Here is a 13,116-nt window from a genome sequence, read left to right as displayed (position 1 = left end):
CAGGTGCGTGGGTGAGTGTTGTGTGCAGGTGAGTGTTGAGTGCAGGTGCGTGGGTGAGTGTTGTGTGCAGGTGCGTGGGTGAGTATTGTGTGCAGGTGCGTGGGTTAGTGTTGTGGGTGAGTGTTGTGTGCAGGTGCGTGTATTTTAGCACCTGATGTGCGTGCTGATTGGTCTTGCGAGCGTTGGTCTGCTAAGCTGTTGTCCTGTGAGGCCCGAGAGTCACTTATTTCTTGTGAATGATTTTGAGCTCGAGCACTGCAAAGCCACCACCCAGCACTTGTGGGCAACACCCTTATATACGCCTCAGTTTCCACCCATTTCTGCCCACTTTCAACGCCACGCCAGGGCCATTTTTTGGGGACGGGCCCCTAAAAGCCTTATTCTTACCCTATATATTTTAATAAAATAAATGCATCTTTGCAGGAGTCAAAATAGGGTTACTATGTAGGAGACAATGGAATCTAGTATTAAACTGGCAATAATAGCATAGGTTAAAGTGCAGGGCCTCATTTGCCTGGAGCTGAAATGTTCAAGGCTCTATTATAAGACATGGAGGAGGTGAGGCCAATGCCATGTACACTATTATTTATATATATATATATATATATATATATATATATATATATATATATATATATATATATATATATATATATATATATTTATTATATGTCCAGTTAGCCGGCACCCTCCTGATCGGTAAAATAATCAACAAGCCCCAAATAAATTCATACAGACCAGTCCATAAGAGCGGCACCCATCGGTTTTTAGCAGCAAGGAATCAAGTCAACGCCAGAAGTGCAAGCTTTCGGATTTATTAATCCTTCGTCAGGCAGCAAACAAAGTACATAGACATAGCATATAGTGTAAACGCTCACCTTATATGTGCTGTACAGATCCATTCAGCGTGCAGGGCTGGCACGGCGTCCGGAAGCCGGTCACCAGAAGGACTTCCGGATCACTCCGTCTGTCACTTCCGGGTGGCTGTCCGGACTCACGTTACCATAGTTACCCTACAACAACTGTCCGGTATATATATATATATAATCAGCCATGTGGCCAGCATGTGATCATCATGCTGTCCTGATGATGGGCATATTTGTATGTGGAGGCCGTGGCTGTGGGTGGGCGATATTGTCGGTACACACTAAACGGTATCGGCCGCAGAACACACGTATTGTATTGCTATATTACCAAATTGACCTGCCGCATGCTCAGTAGATATCACTCCTTATTGACGACACGCGGGAGCACGCATCATTAATGTTATTGTGCACACACTAGGCGATATTGGGTACCATAGTAGTGTGTACGGGGCTTTATTCTGGGAAACTTGGGTAGTGCATAAAAAGAAGTATATGTTAACTGCTGATGCGCGCTTCCTGCATCATCATCATCGGCGGCTGTCGCTCAACTGCTGGTGTTTATGGACCTTAAGTTTAAATGATATCCAAGCTTGAGCACCACCAATTTAATGAGGCATTAGTTCACCTCTGGTCAAGTATGACTATCCTTGCAACGTAGACTGTCAGCATGCCTTGGGTAATGGTATCGATATTGGGAAACATTGCTTTAATGCTACATTTATGTTGCAGAAACACCCGGTTATATCGGTCTTTCCGTCCTTTTCACAGAAAATCAAAAACGAAGCCAAACGGTAAGAAAGCGGTTTCTGAGGAAAAGAAGCTGTACCTGGAACCAGAATATACCCGTGTCCGTGTCACAGACTTTGAATTCAAGCAGCTAGTGACATTACCACTGGAAATTGACCTCAACGAGTGGCTGGCCAGCAACAGTAGGTTTTTATAGTCCTGGCTTATATATATATATATATATATATATATATATATATATATATATATATATATATATATATATATATATATATATGTGTGTTTGTATGTATCTACATATATGACCACATACCTGTAGGAGAATGAACCATGCGAGGGTTGCTTTTGTTCCCATTAATCATTAGCAGCTCTGTAGGAGATCAAAGCATTTCTAGGTATAGTCCTCTTGCAGCTAGATTTTGGAGTGGTATAGATGATATGGATCTATTGTACCATATAACACACACACACTCAGATCAAATCCCCTGAGGGATGCAGCACTCACCAGGCTTGTAGGAAATGTTCAAGAGCAGTAACAGGTTCAAGGTTTATCCATGAGAGGAAAGTAGCCTGCCGACGTTTCAGTCCGTTAATGACCTTTCTCAAGGCAGCTAGAATGACCAAACACACACAGTGTGTGGGGGGGGGGGCAGGCTACTTTCACCTCATGGATAAACATGGAACCCGTTACTCCTCTTGAACATTTCCTACAAGCCTGGTGAGTGCTGCATCCCTCTGGGATATGTTCTGTATTTATATAGTTGTGTGGGCACCACCTACATTATACTATTATACGGCACCCCAGCGGTTACTTTACGTGAGTGTGAGAGTGCAGGGTTTGGGACACACACGCACACACTAGAATTTAGGCAACCTGCTATATGAATGTGTATGTGTGTAACTACCAGTCACATAGGGACCTGCTGATCTAGCATGCTGGGACTTACGGGTGGCCATAAAGGCAATGTACCGTTCCAGAACAGCGCATTGTTTCTCTCCCCACACCTGACTTGTGATGACGGCACTACCATAAATGGCCAATGATGGGCGTTCTATTGAAGATGAGATGTTGCCCATAGCAACCAATCAGATTTGATCGATTATCTCCTTGAAGGTGCTAAATAAATAAGTGGAATTTGGTTGCTATGGGCAACATCCCATCTTCAATAGATCTCCCATCTTAGTAAATTCACCCCTATGTGTGCAGCTGGCCATCGCAGCGATGCCTGGTGGGTGCACAGTTCTAACCCCCCCTCCTTAGTTCCATCACAGCCAGTGTGCCACAGATCTATAATAGATGAAGAGGGTGTGGGGGAACCACTTTTGATTTACATAAGTGTCCCATTGTGCTTGTGGTAATCCTTGTTTTTATTTGTTTCTCCCATTCAGTTACCACTTTCTTCAACCACATTAACCTTCAGTACAGCACCATCTCAGAGTTCTGCACAGGGGAGACCTGCCAGACCATGGCTGCCTGCAACACGTAAGTGGGGGTGGGGTGGCTGTGTGCCTGTGAGCTCTCCTTCTCACCTTGCTGCTATTAATGGTCTCTCTCAGGCTGCAGTAATACTAAAGGCCCCCATACACCGTTTTGGGCCGATTCCGACAAATTGGGCCGTCCAATCCACCTCAGTTCATTGTCCCCTCAGGTCTGATGCGTGGTCCCATGTGCATTGGACCTGAGTCGGTGGTCGGACCAGCTGGCCGACTGACCACCCGACCTGGGACCTCCCTCTCGGCGGTGAGCAGGGACCCATGCAATCCATTTCAACAAATTGTGATGGATCGCATGCTTCCCGGCTCACGGGTATCGGGTGGCCGTACACTGCTGCGAGACATTGCAGCAGTGTACGGGGGTGGGGGTCGGTAGACAGCCCCGTCTCTGTTACACAATATATTACATGGTTCGTTTTTGGTAGTGTTTGTCGTACCAATTTGTTTCCATCATACTGATTTGCCCACTGCTATCTTCTGCTACAGACAGTACTACTGGTATGACGAACGGGGGAAGAAAATAAAGTGCACGGCACCTCAGTACATTGACTGTGTCATGAGTTCTGTACAAAAACTGGTGACAGACGAGGACATCTTCCCCACTAAATACGGTGAGTGAGCGAAGGTAATGGCATTTGGGCTATGAGGTTTGCAGCTTGCTGGAGAATGAAATAAAGGTCCTGCTTACTTCCTAGGAACTACCCAATATATAGTATTCACCCAGTTTGTTAAATTAAAGCATCTTTAGGTACAATATCCTCTGTGGGGAAGTCTCTACCAGTGCGCTACATCTGGACACCACTGTGTACACCGATTCCTTGCTCTAGTTCCATCAGATAAGCACCATCTTAGCCCAAGGAATTGCTTAGCGTTAAAGCCAACAATTCCAAAGGTGTCGGTTTAGGCAGTAGCAGGGAGGGCTAGGGTAATGGGCCCCATACATCAGCAATCACAATTTATGGATTTTCAGATATAGGGATATTTTGGCCAGATAAATGGATTTTACAATCTATCTGACTTTGCCCACACATTACAGATTTATTTCAGTGATCGGCAGATTTTTCCATCTAAAGATTGCATCTTCATATCTGGAAATTGCCCAATTGATTGCTGTTCATAATGTAAATAGATGAAGAAGACGAATTGGGAATGCCCACACATATAAAAAAGATCTGCAGATAATACCAGATTATTAAACATGTTTAAAAACCTGATTAAGCAATCGATTGGCGATTTTGATTGGGATTGCCAAAAGGGGGAGCCCACACATCTAAAATTAATTGTGGCAATCATCTCCATATCTGAAAATTGTCACAATTAATTGCTGATCTATGGGGCCCTTTAGGCTGCAGGGAGGTTTGTGGGTGGGCAGGGGAAGGAAAAGGTGCCCATACACTAGGATGATATACATGCGATTCGACCACTTGTTATGCGACTGCGGCGATCGGTCACATACAAAAGCGTCCATATTGCATGTACTGGACAGCAGATGGTTGGCGCAGTCCCGTACACATCACAGCGGAACCTGCAAGTAGCACCAGAAGAGATCTGTCAGATCGCGGCCAAGCCAGGCAGGCTTGCCTGGGAACGGGGGCAATGGGGCAGATGTATTAAGCTTTAACAAGAGATAAATGCAAGGGTGATCAGGAGAGAAAAATGACCAGCCAATCACCTGCTAACTGACATGTTACAGCCTGTGTTTGAAAAAAGTCAGTAAGGAGCTGATTGGCTGGACGTTTATCTCTTATCACCCTTGCATTTATCTCTTGTTAAGGCTTAATACATCTGCCCCAATATATCCTATGCAAAAGGACCACATACGATATATCGCATGCGAGGGGATCACCATGACTTTTCCCCACGCAGAAGTTGTCCTGATGTATGCCCAGATTAAGTATACTTACCTGACTTATGTCAGGATACTATCCTTCATGAGGCCGACGTCCGTATTCTGACCGCCGGCATCCCACCGCCAGTCAACCCTATATATATCCCTCTGTGGTCATCAGTACTCTCTGGACCACGGTCTGTGTCTTACCCATCCTTTCTGCTTTTCTTCTTGGAGTCTTTCATGCTGTTGGTTGTATTTTCTCTGCGAGTCTCCGTAGCAGCGACGCATACCTTGGGGACTTTGATGGATTGCTTGAAGCTTAAACACAAAATATTTCTGTTCACTTCAGTACAGAGAGACATTTGTGTTACTCCTGCAGTTCCCCGTTCCCCTCCTGGATTTTCCTTTTGTCTTGCTGGCAATTTGTTATGCGGAAATGATTGAGTTTTTCTATCTCTCCATAATCAAAAGGACAGACACGAGCAGCGTGGCAGTAACAAGAGTCCCAGCTGTAAATATGGGCCCAGGAGGATTCAGACACAGTTACCAGAATTTCAATTAGAACACAATTCTTATATTGGCATTATAGCATTTGGCAGTTAGAATAGCAGCGTGCGGATGGGCACAAATAGAGAAAATATACAATAGTGATAGTTCATTCCACATGTACAGGATGGAGATGTATGCAGGCCTCGCGACAGGGGGGGGTCAAGGGGGACACCTGTGATAGGTCAGAGGGGCCCCTGGGTAACTGTGGGTGGGTAAGTGTGCACCATTGGGAGGTGGGTAACTATCTTGGTGAGGCTCATTATGGGTAAGGGACATTACTGTGGACATTGTGCACAGGCAGCAATAATGTGGGCACTGTATGTAAAAAGCAATACTGTGGGCATCGTGCGTAGGAGGCATTACTGTGGGCCGCAGGGTGAGGGAGGGCATCACTGTAATAGAGTGCAGGGAGAGGGAGCTTCATTCACAAATACAGAATAATAATAAAGATTGAGGGGTAAATCTTGGCACTAACCTGGTAGTGGCGCGGCATGTGTACGCACTGTGACAGTCTAGTATACAGTATAAATGAGAACTAATAAACAGATATAGGTTAAAAAGGAATTTATTATACATACACAATGTATATCACATGAGATATGGCTACCAGGCTGACTCTATTTAGGTCGACATGCATTGTGTCAACCACTAAAGGTCGACAGGCTTAGGTTAACAAATGAAATAGGTCGACATGGCTAAGTTCGACAGGGTTGGAAGGTCGACAATGGGAAGGATAACTGTCAAAAGGTAGACGTGAGTTTTTCACGTTTTTTTTCCTTTGAGTCGACAGGCGGCATTTCATACCCTGCCATCCGCTCCCGCATGGTGGGAGATTAAAGTAATGTGATGCGCTGTGCTGGGAGCATGGCGAGCGCAGCGGTACACTGCAACGGTGTCCATGCCGAAATTCCGGTCTTTTTTTGACCCATATCGAATTTTCTTTTAGATGCTCAATGCAACACACTAGGAAGGTTGAGAAGACTCATGTCAACCTTCCCTTTGTCGACCTAATCTTTGTCAACCTTAGCCATGTCGACCAATGACCCATACCCTATCACACGATCTGTGCGGTTGCTAATGTGGACATAAAACAAATACTAGCGCCGATTAGGTACTTATGTAGTATCTGGGCGTCCGATTTTGTGATTGTATGCCTTACCTTAAGGCATACAATCAGATGCGATTCGATGCGATTTTGCATAGGATTCAATGTTAAGAAGGTCCTGTTCATTTCCCCACTATCCAAGTGGGCATAGAGTTGATTTTATATAGCGTGGCGAGCGCAGCGAGCCACCGAGCCCGAAGCGTGGCGAGCGGACGCATATTTCTTAAAAAGTATTCTGTGTCCCCTCGCGGGGCTCGCCACGCTTCGGGCTCGCCACAGGTTTATATCCAACTCCATGCCCACTTGGATAGTGGGGAAAGGAAAAGGACCCCTTTTTCCCATTGAATTCTATGTTAAAATGGACTCCGACCATTTAAACATTGATTCCTATGGAAAAATCTTGACCATCGCATCGCATACGATTTGGTCACATGCGATGCGATCCGATTTCTAAATCGGACGCCCAGATACTACATAAGTACCGCCGATTATAATGGAAACCAGTGATCTGCTGTGAAGTCCTACACGTGCCAGTCAGTAAGTGTACCAGTAAATATGTAGATCCATCTTATTGCTGGATTAATAGGCCAATAAGCATAGAGCCAAGGGGCTTCCTTGTGTAGGAGGCACAATGCATTTACGGCCTGACTCTGATAGCTGCAGCTGCAGGAGAAGGCATCTGTAGAAGTATGCCTTCTGCATGCACCATGGGGATCATCAGCCAGTCAATTTTTTTTTTTTTTTTTTATTCAAAAATGGTCTACATTGAATGTTGATCGATGTTCGTGTTCTTATTTTTAAGTATTTTCACCATTGGATCTGCTACTAGCGCTAGGGCATGACTAGATGTTGGACCTGAAAGGATTAAAAACTGAGCACAGAGGGTAAAGTAACATATGATCAGTGACACAGTAGTGAGGTAGAGGAAGAGTTGGGGAATCAGGAATGCGTCTGCTGATGAGTCTTTGGAGTATAGGTTCAGAACTGCGCTGCTCTACCTAAGCAGTAGGGTATCTGAAGCCCCATGACTTTACATGAATCCCTAGATCCAAGCAGTGACTGTTGGATGGCTGAATTCTTGAGGAAGCTTTGCTGTGCTTATTAACGGACTTGTCTGGTTGCTGAAAAGAAGCAGAGGATCCGCGTAGTGCGTTCTGATGAGGCTTCTTGTCCTGATGTAGCTGAGGATGAGTTATGTAGGCGTCATTTATCAAAGTATCACAGCCTTTATCAAGGTTAGGTGAATCCTCTCCATATCTTGGGTAATATTGGATCAAGGCAGAAAAGGACACAATAGTGGGTAGGCGTGTGATACTGGCCAACGCATTGGGGAATTTAAACCCGTTTGCCATAGAAAGAAAAAAAAATGAAGAGTTTGGATGCAGCAGAAGAGAGGGGGGGGAGTGGGGATGGGATGGGGGATGGGTTTGGATATGAGGTCAGAGTGGGGCGTTAGATACTGGTGTATAGGCAGTGACGGTGAATAAAGGGTGGTGAAGTCATGTTGGAGGCCTGTTTAGGAGAATTACTTCCGTAGTAGAGCTTAAAATGGAAACTGGGCGTTATGAAGGAGTTAAAGCCATGGCACAGTGGTTCCTTTTTTAAAGGAAGAGCTTAACATTTCGGTGAGGGGACCAATCAATCGGTGGAAACGAGTCTTGAAAATGAAAAAGTAATGAGCTTTGGCTGCCAAAAAGTTCTTCTAGACCAGTGGTATCAAAATCATGGCCATCCAGCTGTTGTGGAACTACACATCCCAGCCTGCCTTGCCACAGATTTTATATAATGGATTGTTAAAACTGTGACAGGGCATGCTGGGACGTGTAGTTCCACAACACCTGGAGGGCCATGAGTTTAACACCACTGTTCTAGACGGATGAGAAATGAAAGCTGGACACAGGGATGTACGAGGTAGGAGGAATCGGAGACCTGCAGATACCTTATCCTCGATGCCACATAGTGAGTAGGTGCAGGATGACTAACAGTAGCTGCTGGTTGGGTACTGTGATATCTCCTGCGCGGTAGTGTAGCTCATACGTGATATGGCTTTCCTATATTTTCAAGCAGGACAGTGTGTATGTATAATGGATGTGTTTTTATATGTTTATGGAGTTTGTCCTGCATTACATAATACATTGCCTTGTTTCTATCCATTGCACAGGCAGGGAATTCCCCAGCTCCTTCGAGTCCTTGGTAAAGAAGATCTCCAGATATCTCTTTCATGTTATTGCTCATATTTACTCGGCTCATTTCAAGGAGATTGTCGCCATGGAGCTACAAGGACACTTAAACACTCTCTTTATTCACTTCCTGCTCTTTGTACGGGAGTTTAACCTACTGGACCCCAAGGAGACCGCAATCCTGGACGACCTGTCTGAGATGCTCTTCTCCGAGGACAGCAACAGGGAAGCAGCAGGGGCTACAGGAGGGGCACAGAATCACGTTAAGGAGAGATGAGTTCCCCTCCCCAAGTAATCCCGCTTCCTCTCCTTCCACTGCCCCTCACAGCGTGCCCTGACTCCCCTATAAAGAGCTGGCTAACCTTCCGGCTCCAAGCACAGGGGAAATGAGGTTATAGGAACTACGCTGCCAGTTTTGGAGGTGGGGAGGACCATGCCTGTACTACCCCAGCCTGAAGGGATGCAGACCTCGCTCTTATCTTTAGCAGGATGTTGCACCGAGTATCACCTTATTTTATTTGTGTCTTGAATTTTTTTTTTCTATTTTTTTTTGTCCTTTCCCTATTTTATTGTTTCTTCCCAACCCCATCTTCGTTTCTGTCTTTTCCTCCCTCTCTTTTTATGGGTGGCACTGCCGTTTCTGGCTTAATTCTATTATCCTATTAAGAGAAAATAATTGCATTTTCTATTTTATTTTGCCGTGGCTTTGGAGGAATGTTAGACGCACCTGATTGGTGCGAGAGATGTGGGTGGGAGGGGCTGTCAGAGCATAGAAGAGGCTACCTGCAGTCTCCCATATCACCACCTGCCGTGGACCGCAGCTCTTCCCATCTCCCTCGTCGGGAGGAATGCTGGGTGTTCGCCCCTGATTGGGGTGGAATGATACTGTTGGCTTCTTTTAGTTTATCTGTTAAATAATGATAATAATATTAATAATAAAACAGATTCTATCAGCCTGTGGGTTGGGTTTCTCTTGCGCATGGAGGCGGTCAGTTGGCTCTGTCAGATTGATGTGTCAATGGTAAATACACTGATTCACACCTCAATACCAATATGGCGTCTTCTGGCACTCTATGCATGCCATGTCAATATTAAAAAGTCGGTTTGTACCCCGTGTATGATAGACACTGTACGCGCGGATGGCATAACACAATGAGAGATATTCGCAAAGTAAGTGCTTCTTTAGTTTAGTTGCTCTGTGACTATTATCAGGCAATTATCCCCATACACCTCAGTCCTCTGAGAGATGCTCCGTTTGCAGGATAGTATAAAGATTATAAAGTGTAAAATGTGGGATTCTAATTTAATGGAGTAAACAAATATGAAGAGGCTACTGACCAATCACAACAAGGAACATTGATTCCTTCTGAAATGCAGGACCATTGATCCAGGCACCTGCTATAAACCTCTATAATGAGATTTTGGACTCTATGGGATTGGGGACCCATTAAATGGATTAAAGATGATCCATTTTAGATCTGTGTGGTGGCTGCATTTGCATTCACTATGTCTGCTCTGGCTGCTCCCCACTCTAGAACCCTGTAACTCCTAGGAGAGCTTTCCGCCTGTCCCACTCTGTAGGTATAACATAGTGGCAAGGGATGTCACATCGGGGACGTAGGCAGATATATATAAGGCTAGAAATACCACAGCAGCAAAGTTAGGGCATACAGGATTTACCAATTGCTAATACCTTATACACAGGGATAATTAATAAGTCTATTTACATATATTCCTCCGCTGGGTACAATTTAACAAAGAAACCTTGACCAAGCATATGGAACATCTGGCATTAATAAAATGGGAACGTTCCCTGAAAGAAGAGTTTGTTGCAGCTTCATCATTTTACTCATGGATTAAAAAATAACGAATAAGAGATGATAGCGTAAACCAGTGTATATTGGTTCTCTAGTCCTTGATCAGTGTTTGGGAACCGTAATGGGTGTATCCACAGCCCAATCATGGCTCTCACATGCTATATACACCCACTGCTATATTCTGTATGGAATTTTTGGGCTGCTGTGTTCCCTTATATCTGTATCAGTTTTTTTTTTTACTACTTTTAAAGATCTACAAATACCGCCCTGCTACTGTATATGTCTGAGCTCTGACTGTGCGTAGCTGTTACACGCTTGTCCGTTACCAAACTACTGTCACACTGTTCTGTTATGGGCGCTAAGTTTACTGTTTGTCCCCAAAGAAATAAATTACCGCTCATATTGACTGAGCTACAGAAAAGAAAGTACAATGCTATATAAACCTGCTATTGGACAATAATATATATACTGTGTAATAAAACCTGTTTATTACTGAATTATTTATTACAAATTGCAGAGCTAAATAAAATAATGGATTTGTTCCTTCCCTTGGCTTAAACATGTAGTTTGTGATGGTACTTACATTATTACGATCAGATTCTGGCCTCTACCCTGCTGCCGTAACTGGATTACCAGGAAGCCTCGGCACGGATTTGATAAGAAATCCCGGTGGTCGGAATCCCGGCATTCAAAATCCCGACGCAGGAATCCCGACAAGGGGGGACGTGGATCGCCCACCCTTTCGGGCCCGGTGCCTCGCTACGCTTAGCACACTAATTTATTCTCCCTCTATGGGTGTCGTGGACACCCATAGAGGGAGAAAGTGTCGGGATTTCGGCGCCGGGATTGCGACCACCGGTATTATAACTGCATCCCCTCGGCACAGATGGTCAGATAGCAACACTTTCTATGGTGTTCTAACAAGCAAAACTGGCAAACTGTTTATTCTATAGCATGTCGCTCGAAGGAAATATTCCAGCAACTCTATATAACAATGTAACTTTGACAGCATGCTGGGAGATTTATCATGTACCAACCAATTTTCAGTTCCTGACTTTTTTTCTTCTTCTAACACAGCCTGTAAATGAACAAGAACTGATTGGTTGGTACTTATCTCCAAGGGGTTAATCAATATTGTCCGGATATTTGGGCTGCCTAGAAAATATGGACATACCTATTCAATGCGGCGGTTTTCAGATGTCTTTTCCGCCGATGCAGGTTCGACTTTGTTTAAAAGAAGGTATATACAGCGCTTGGTTTTGACTGGATAAAGAACATTAACACATGTAGAAACGTATACACATTTATTAAACAATACGGCAAACATATAGCAAATTATGATTAATTTGAGAATTCTATAAAAAAAAAAAAAAAATTAAAAAGTATAAAAAATGTGTATGAATATTGTTGCTAGCATAATCGTTCCATTTAGTGGATGGAATAGCAATAGCTCACTTGCACCAAGATGTATATAGTTACCAGACTGAGTCGAGGTTGAATATGGTGTATCCTATAGCCGAGATGGATAATATAGGAAATGTCCCGGATTTTTGCCCAGGATAAGTATCCGGATTCACTCAGAGGTAGTTGGCATAGAGTCTTGATGGTGTATGAATACCTGGCTTGTCGCTGCATGCAAATCTGAGGCTGAGGGATCCTTTTAGGTTTGGAAAACAGGTCCGGAATAGTGAAAATTAGAGTCTGTTTTTTTCAAGGGTGCAGCCTGGAGCAAATAAGGACGGAGGACTCAACACGTTTCAACCTGTTCACAGGTCTTCATCGGGAACAGTTATACACAAGCGCTGTATATACCCTTTTTTTTTTATCCATTTTTTATAGGGCGCTTTACACACTCCCCATACAGCAGCTGTAGCTACACTTGTGGTTCTTGTTTTCTCTTCACTTTCAACTTTGTTTAAAGTCTAATCTGCATCCGCGGAGAATAATCGAAAACGGATGCATTTTCAACTAACACATGGATTGGCAAGTAATTCACCAGTCCGCGTGTTTACCAACCGTGGCAATTTTTTTTTCCGACCAGTCAAAAGAAATCAGCATTTGGATTGGATAGTTTGAATGGTCATCAGCATCAATTTTTCCCACTGATAATCCATCACTGATTGAATAGCTGCTAAAACCCTGTGTGTATATCCCTTAAGAGTTGATAACTTGCCCACTTAATATGAAAGTTCACTTTTTGGCCTGTTACAATCCTGCTTAAAATTTGTTATAAATAGATGTATGACTAACTTTCTGTAATTTGATTATTTTTGTTTAGTTTCTGCCATTGATGGTACAATACGACCCGATGGTTCTGTGTTTGTTTTTATACAAGGAGCCAAGTCACTGAGCTTAGTTCCACCCTCAGATCCTGATTGGTCCAAGAGCAAGTCAATGAAAGAACAGTTAGAGTGAAACTCTGATGGTAAGCAAACTGATGGCCATGCCTAAATCGGCACTTTAATCATAGGGAATAAGTCCATTACAAAAGTGAACTGCTTTTACAGCACAGTAGTATAGACCAGTG

General features: G+C 44.0%; 1 protein-coding gene across 2 annotated transcripts in view; it reads left to right on the top strand.

Annotated features, from left to right (window-relative positions):
* Window positions 1–11,136, top strand: part of MOB2 (MOB kinase activator 2) — a 38,106-nt gene extending 26,970 nt beyond the window's left edge. For both annotated transcript variants that reach the window (XM_083165627.1, XM_083165626.1), the window contains exons 2-5: window positions 1,635–1,795; window positions 3,003–3,096; window positions 3,594–3,718; window positions 8,754–11,136. In XM_083165627.1, the coding sequence (XP_083021753.1) occupies window positions 1,635–1,795; window positions 3,003–3,096; window positions 3,594–3,718; window positions 8,754–9,049 (676 nt within the window). In that variant the 3' untranslated portion in view covers window positions 9,050–11,136. The remainder of the gene's footprint in view (window positions 1–1,634; window positions 1,796–3,002; window positions 3,097–3,593; window positions 3,719–8,753) is intronic.
* The last annotated feature ends 1,980 nt before the right edge of the window (window positions 11,137–13,116 follow it).

The sequence above is a fragment of the Crinia signifera genome, chromosome 11 (genome assembly GCF_055691185.1).
Source record: "Crinia signifera chromosome 11, ASM5569118v1, whole genome shotgun sequence".
Classification (NCBI taxonomy): domain Eukaryota; kingdom Metazoa; phylum Chordata; class Amphibia; order Anura; family Myobatrachidae; genus Crinia; species Crinia signifera.
The sequence above is the reverse complement of the archived record's forward strand: the minus strand, read 5'-3'. Positions and strand labels throughout refer to the sequence as shown.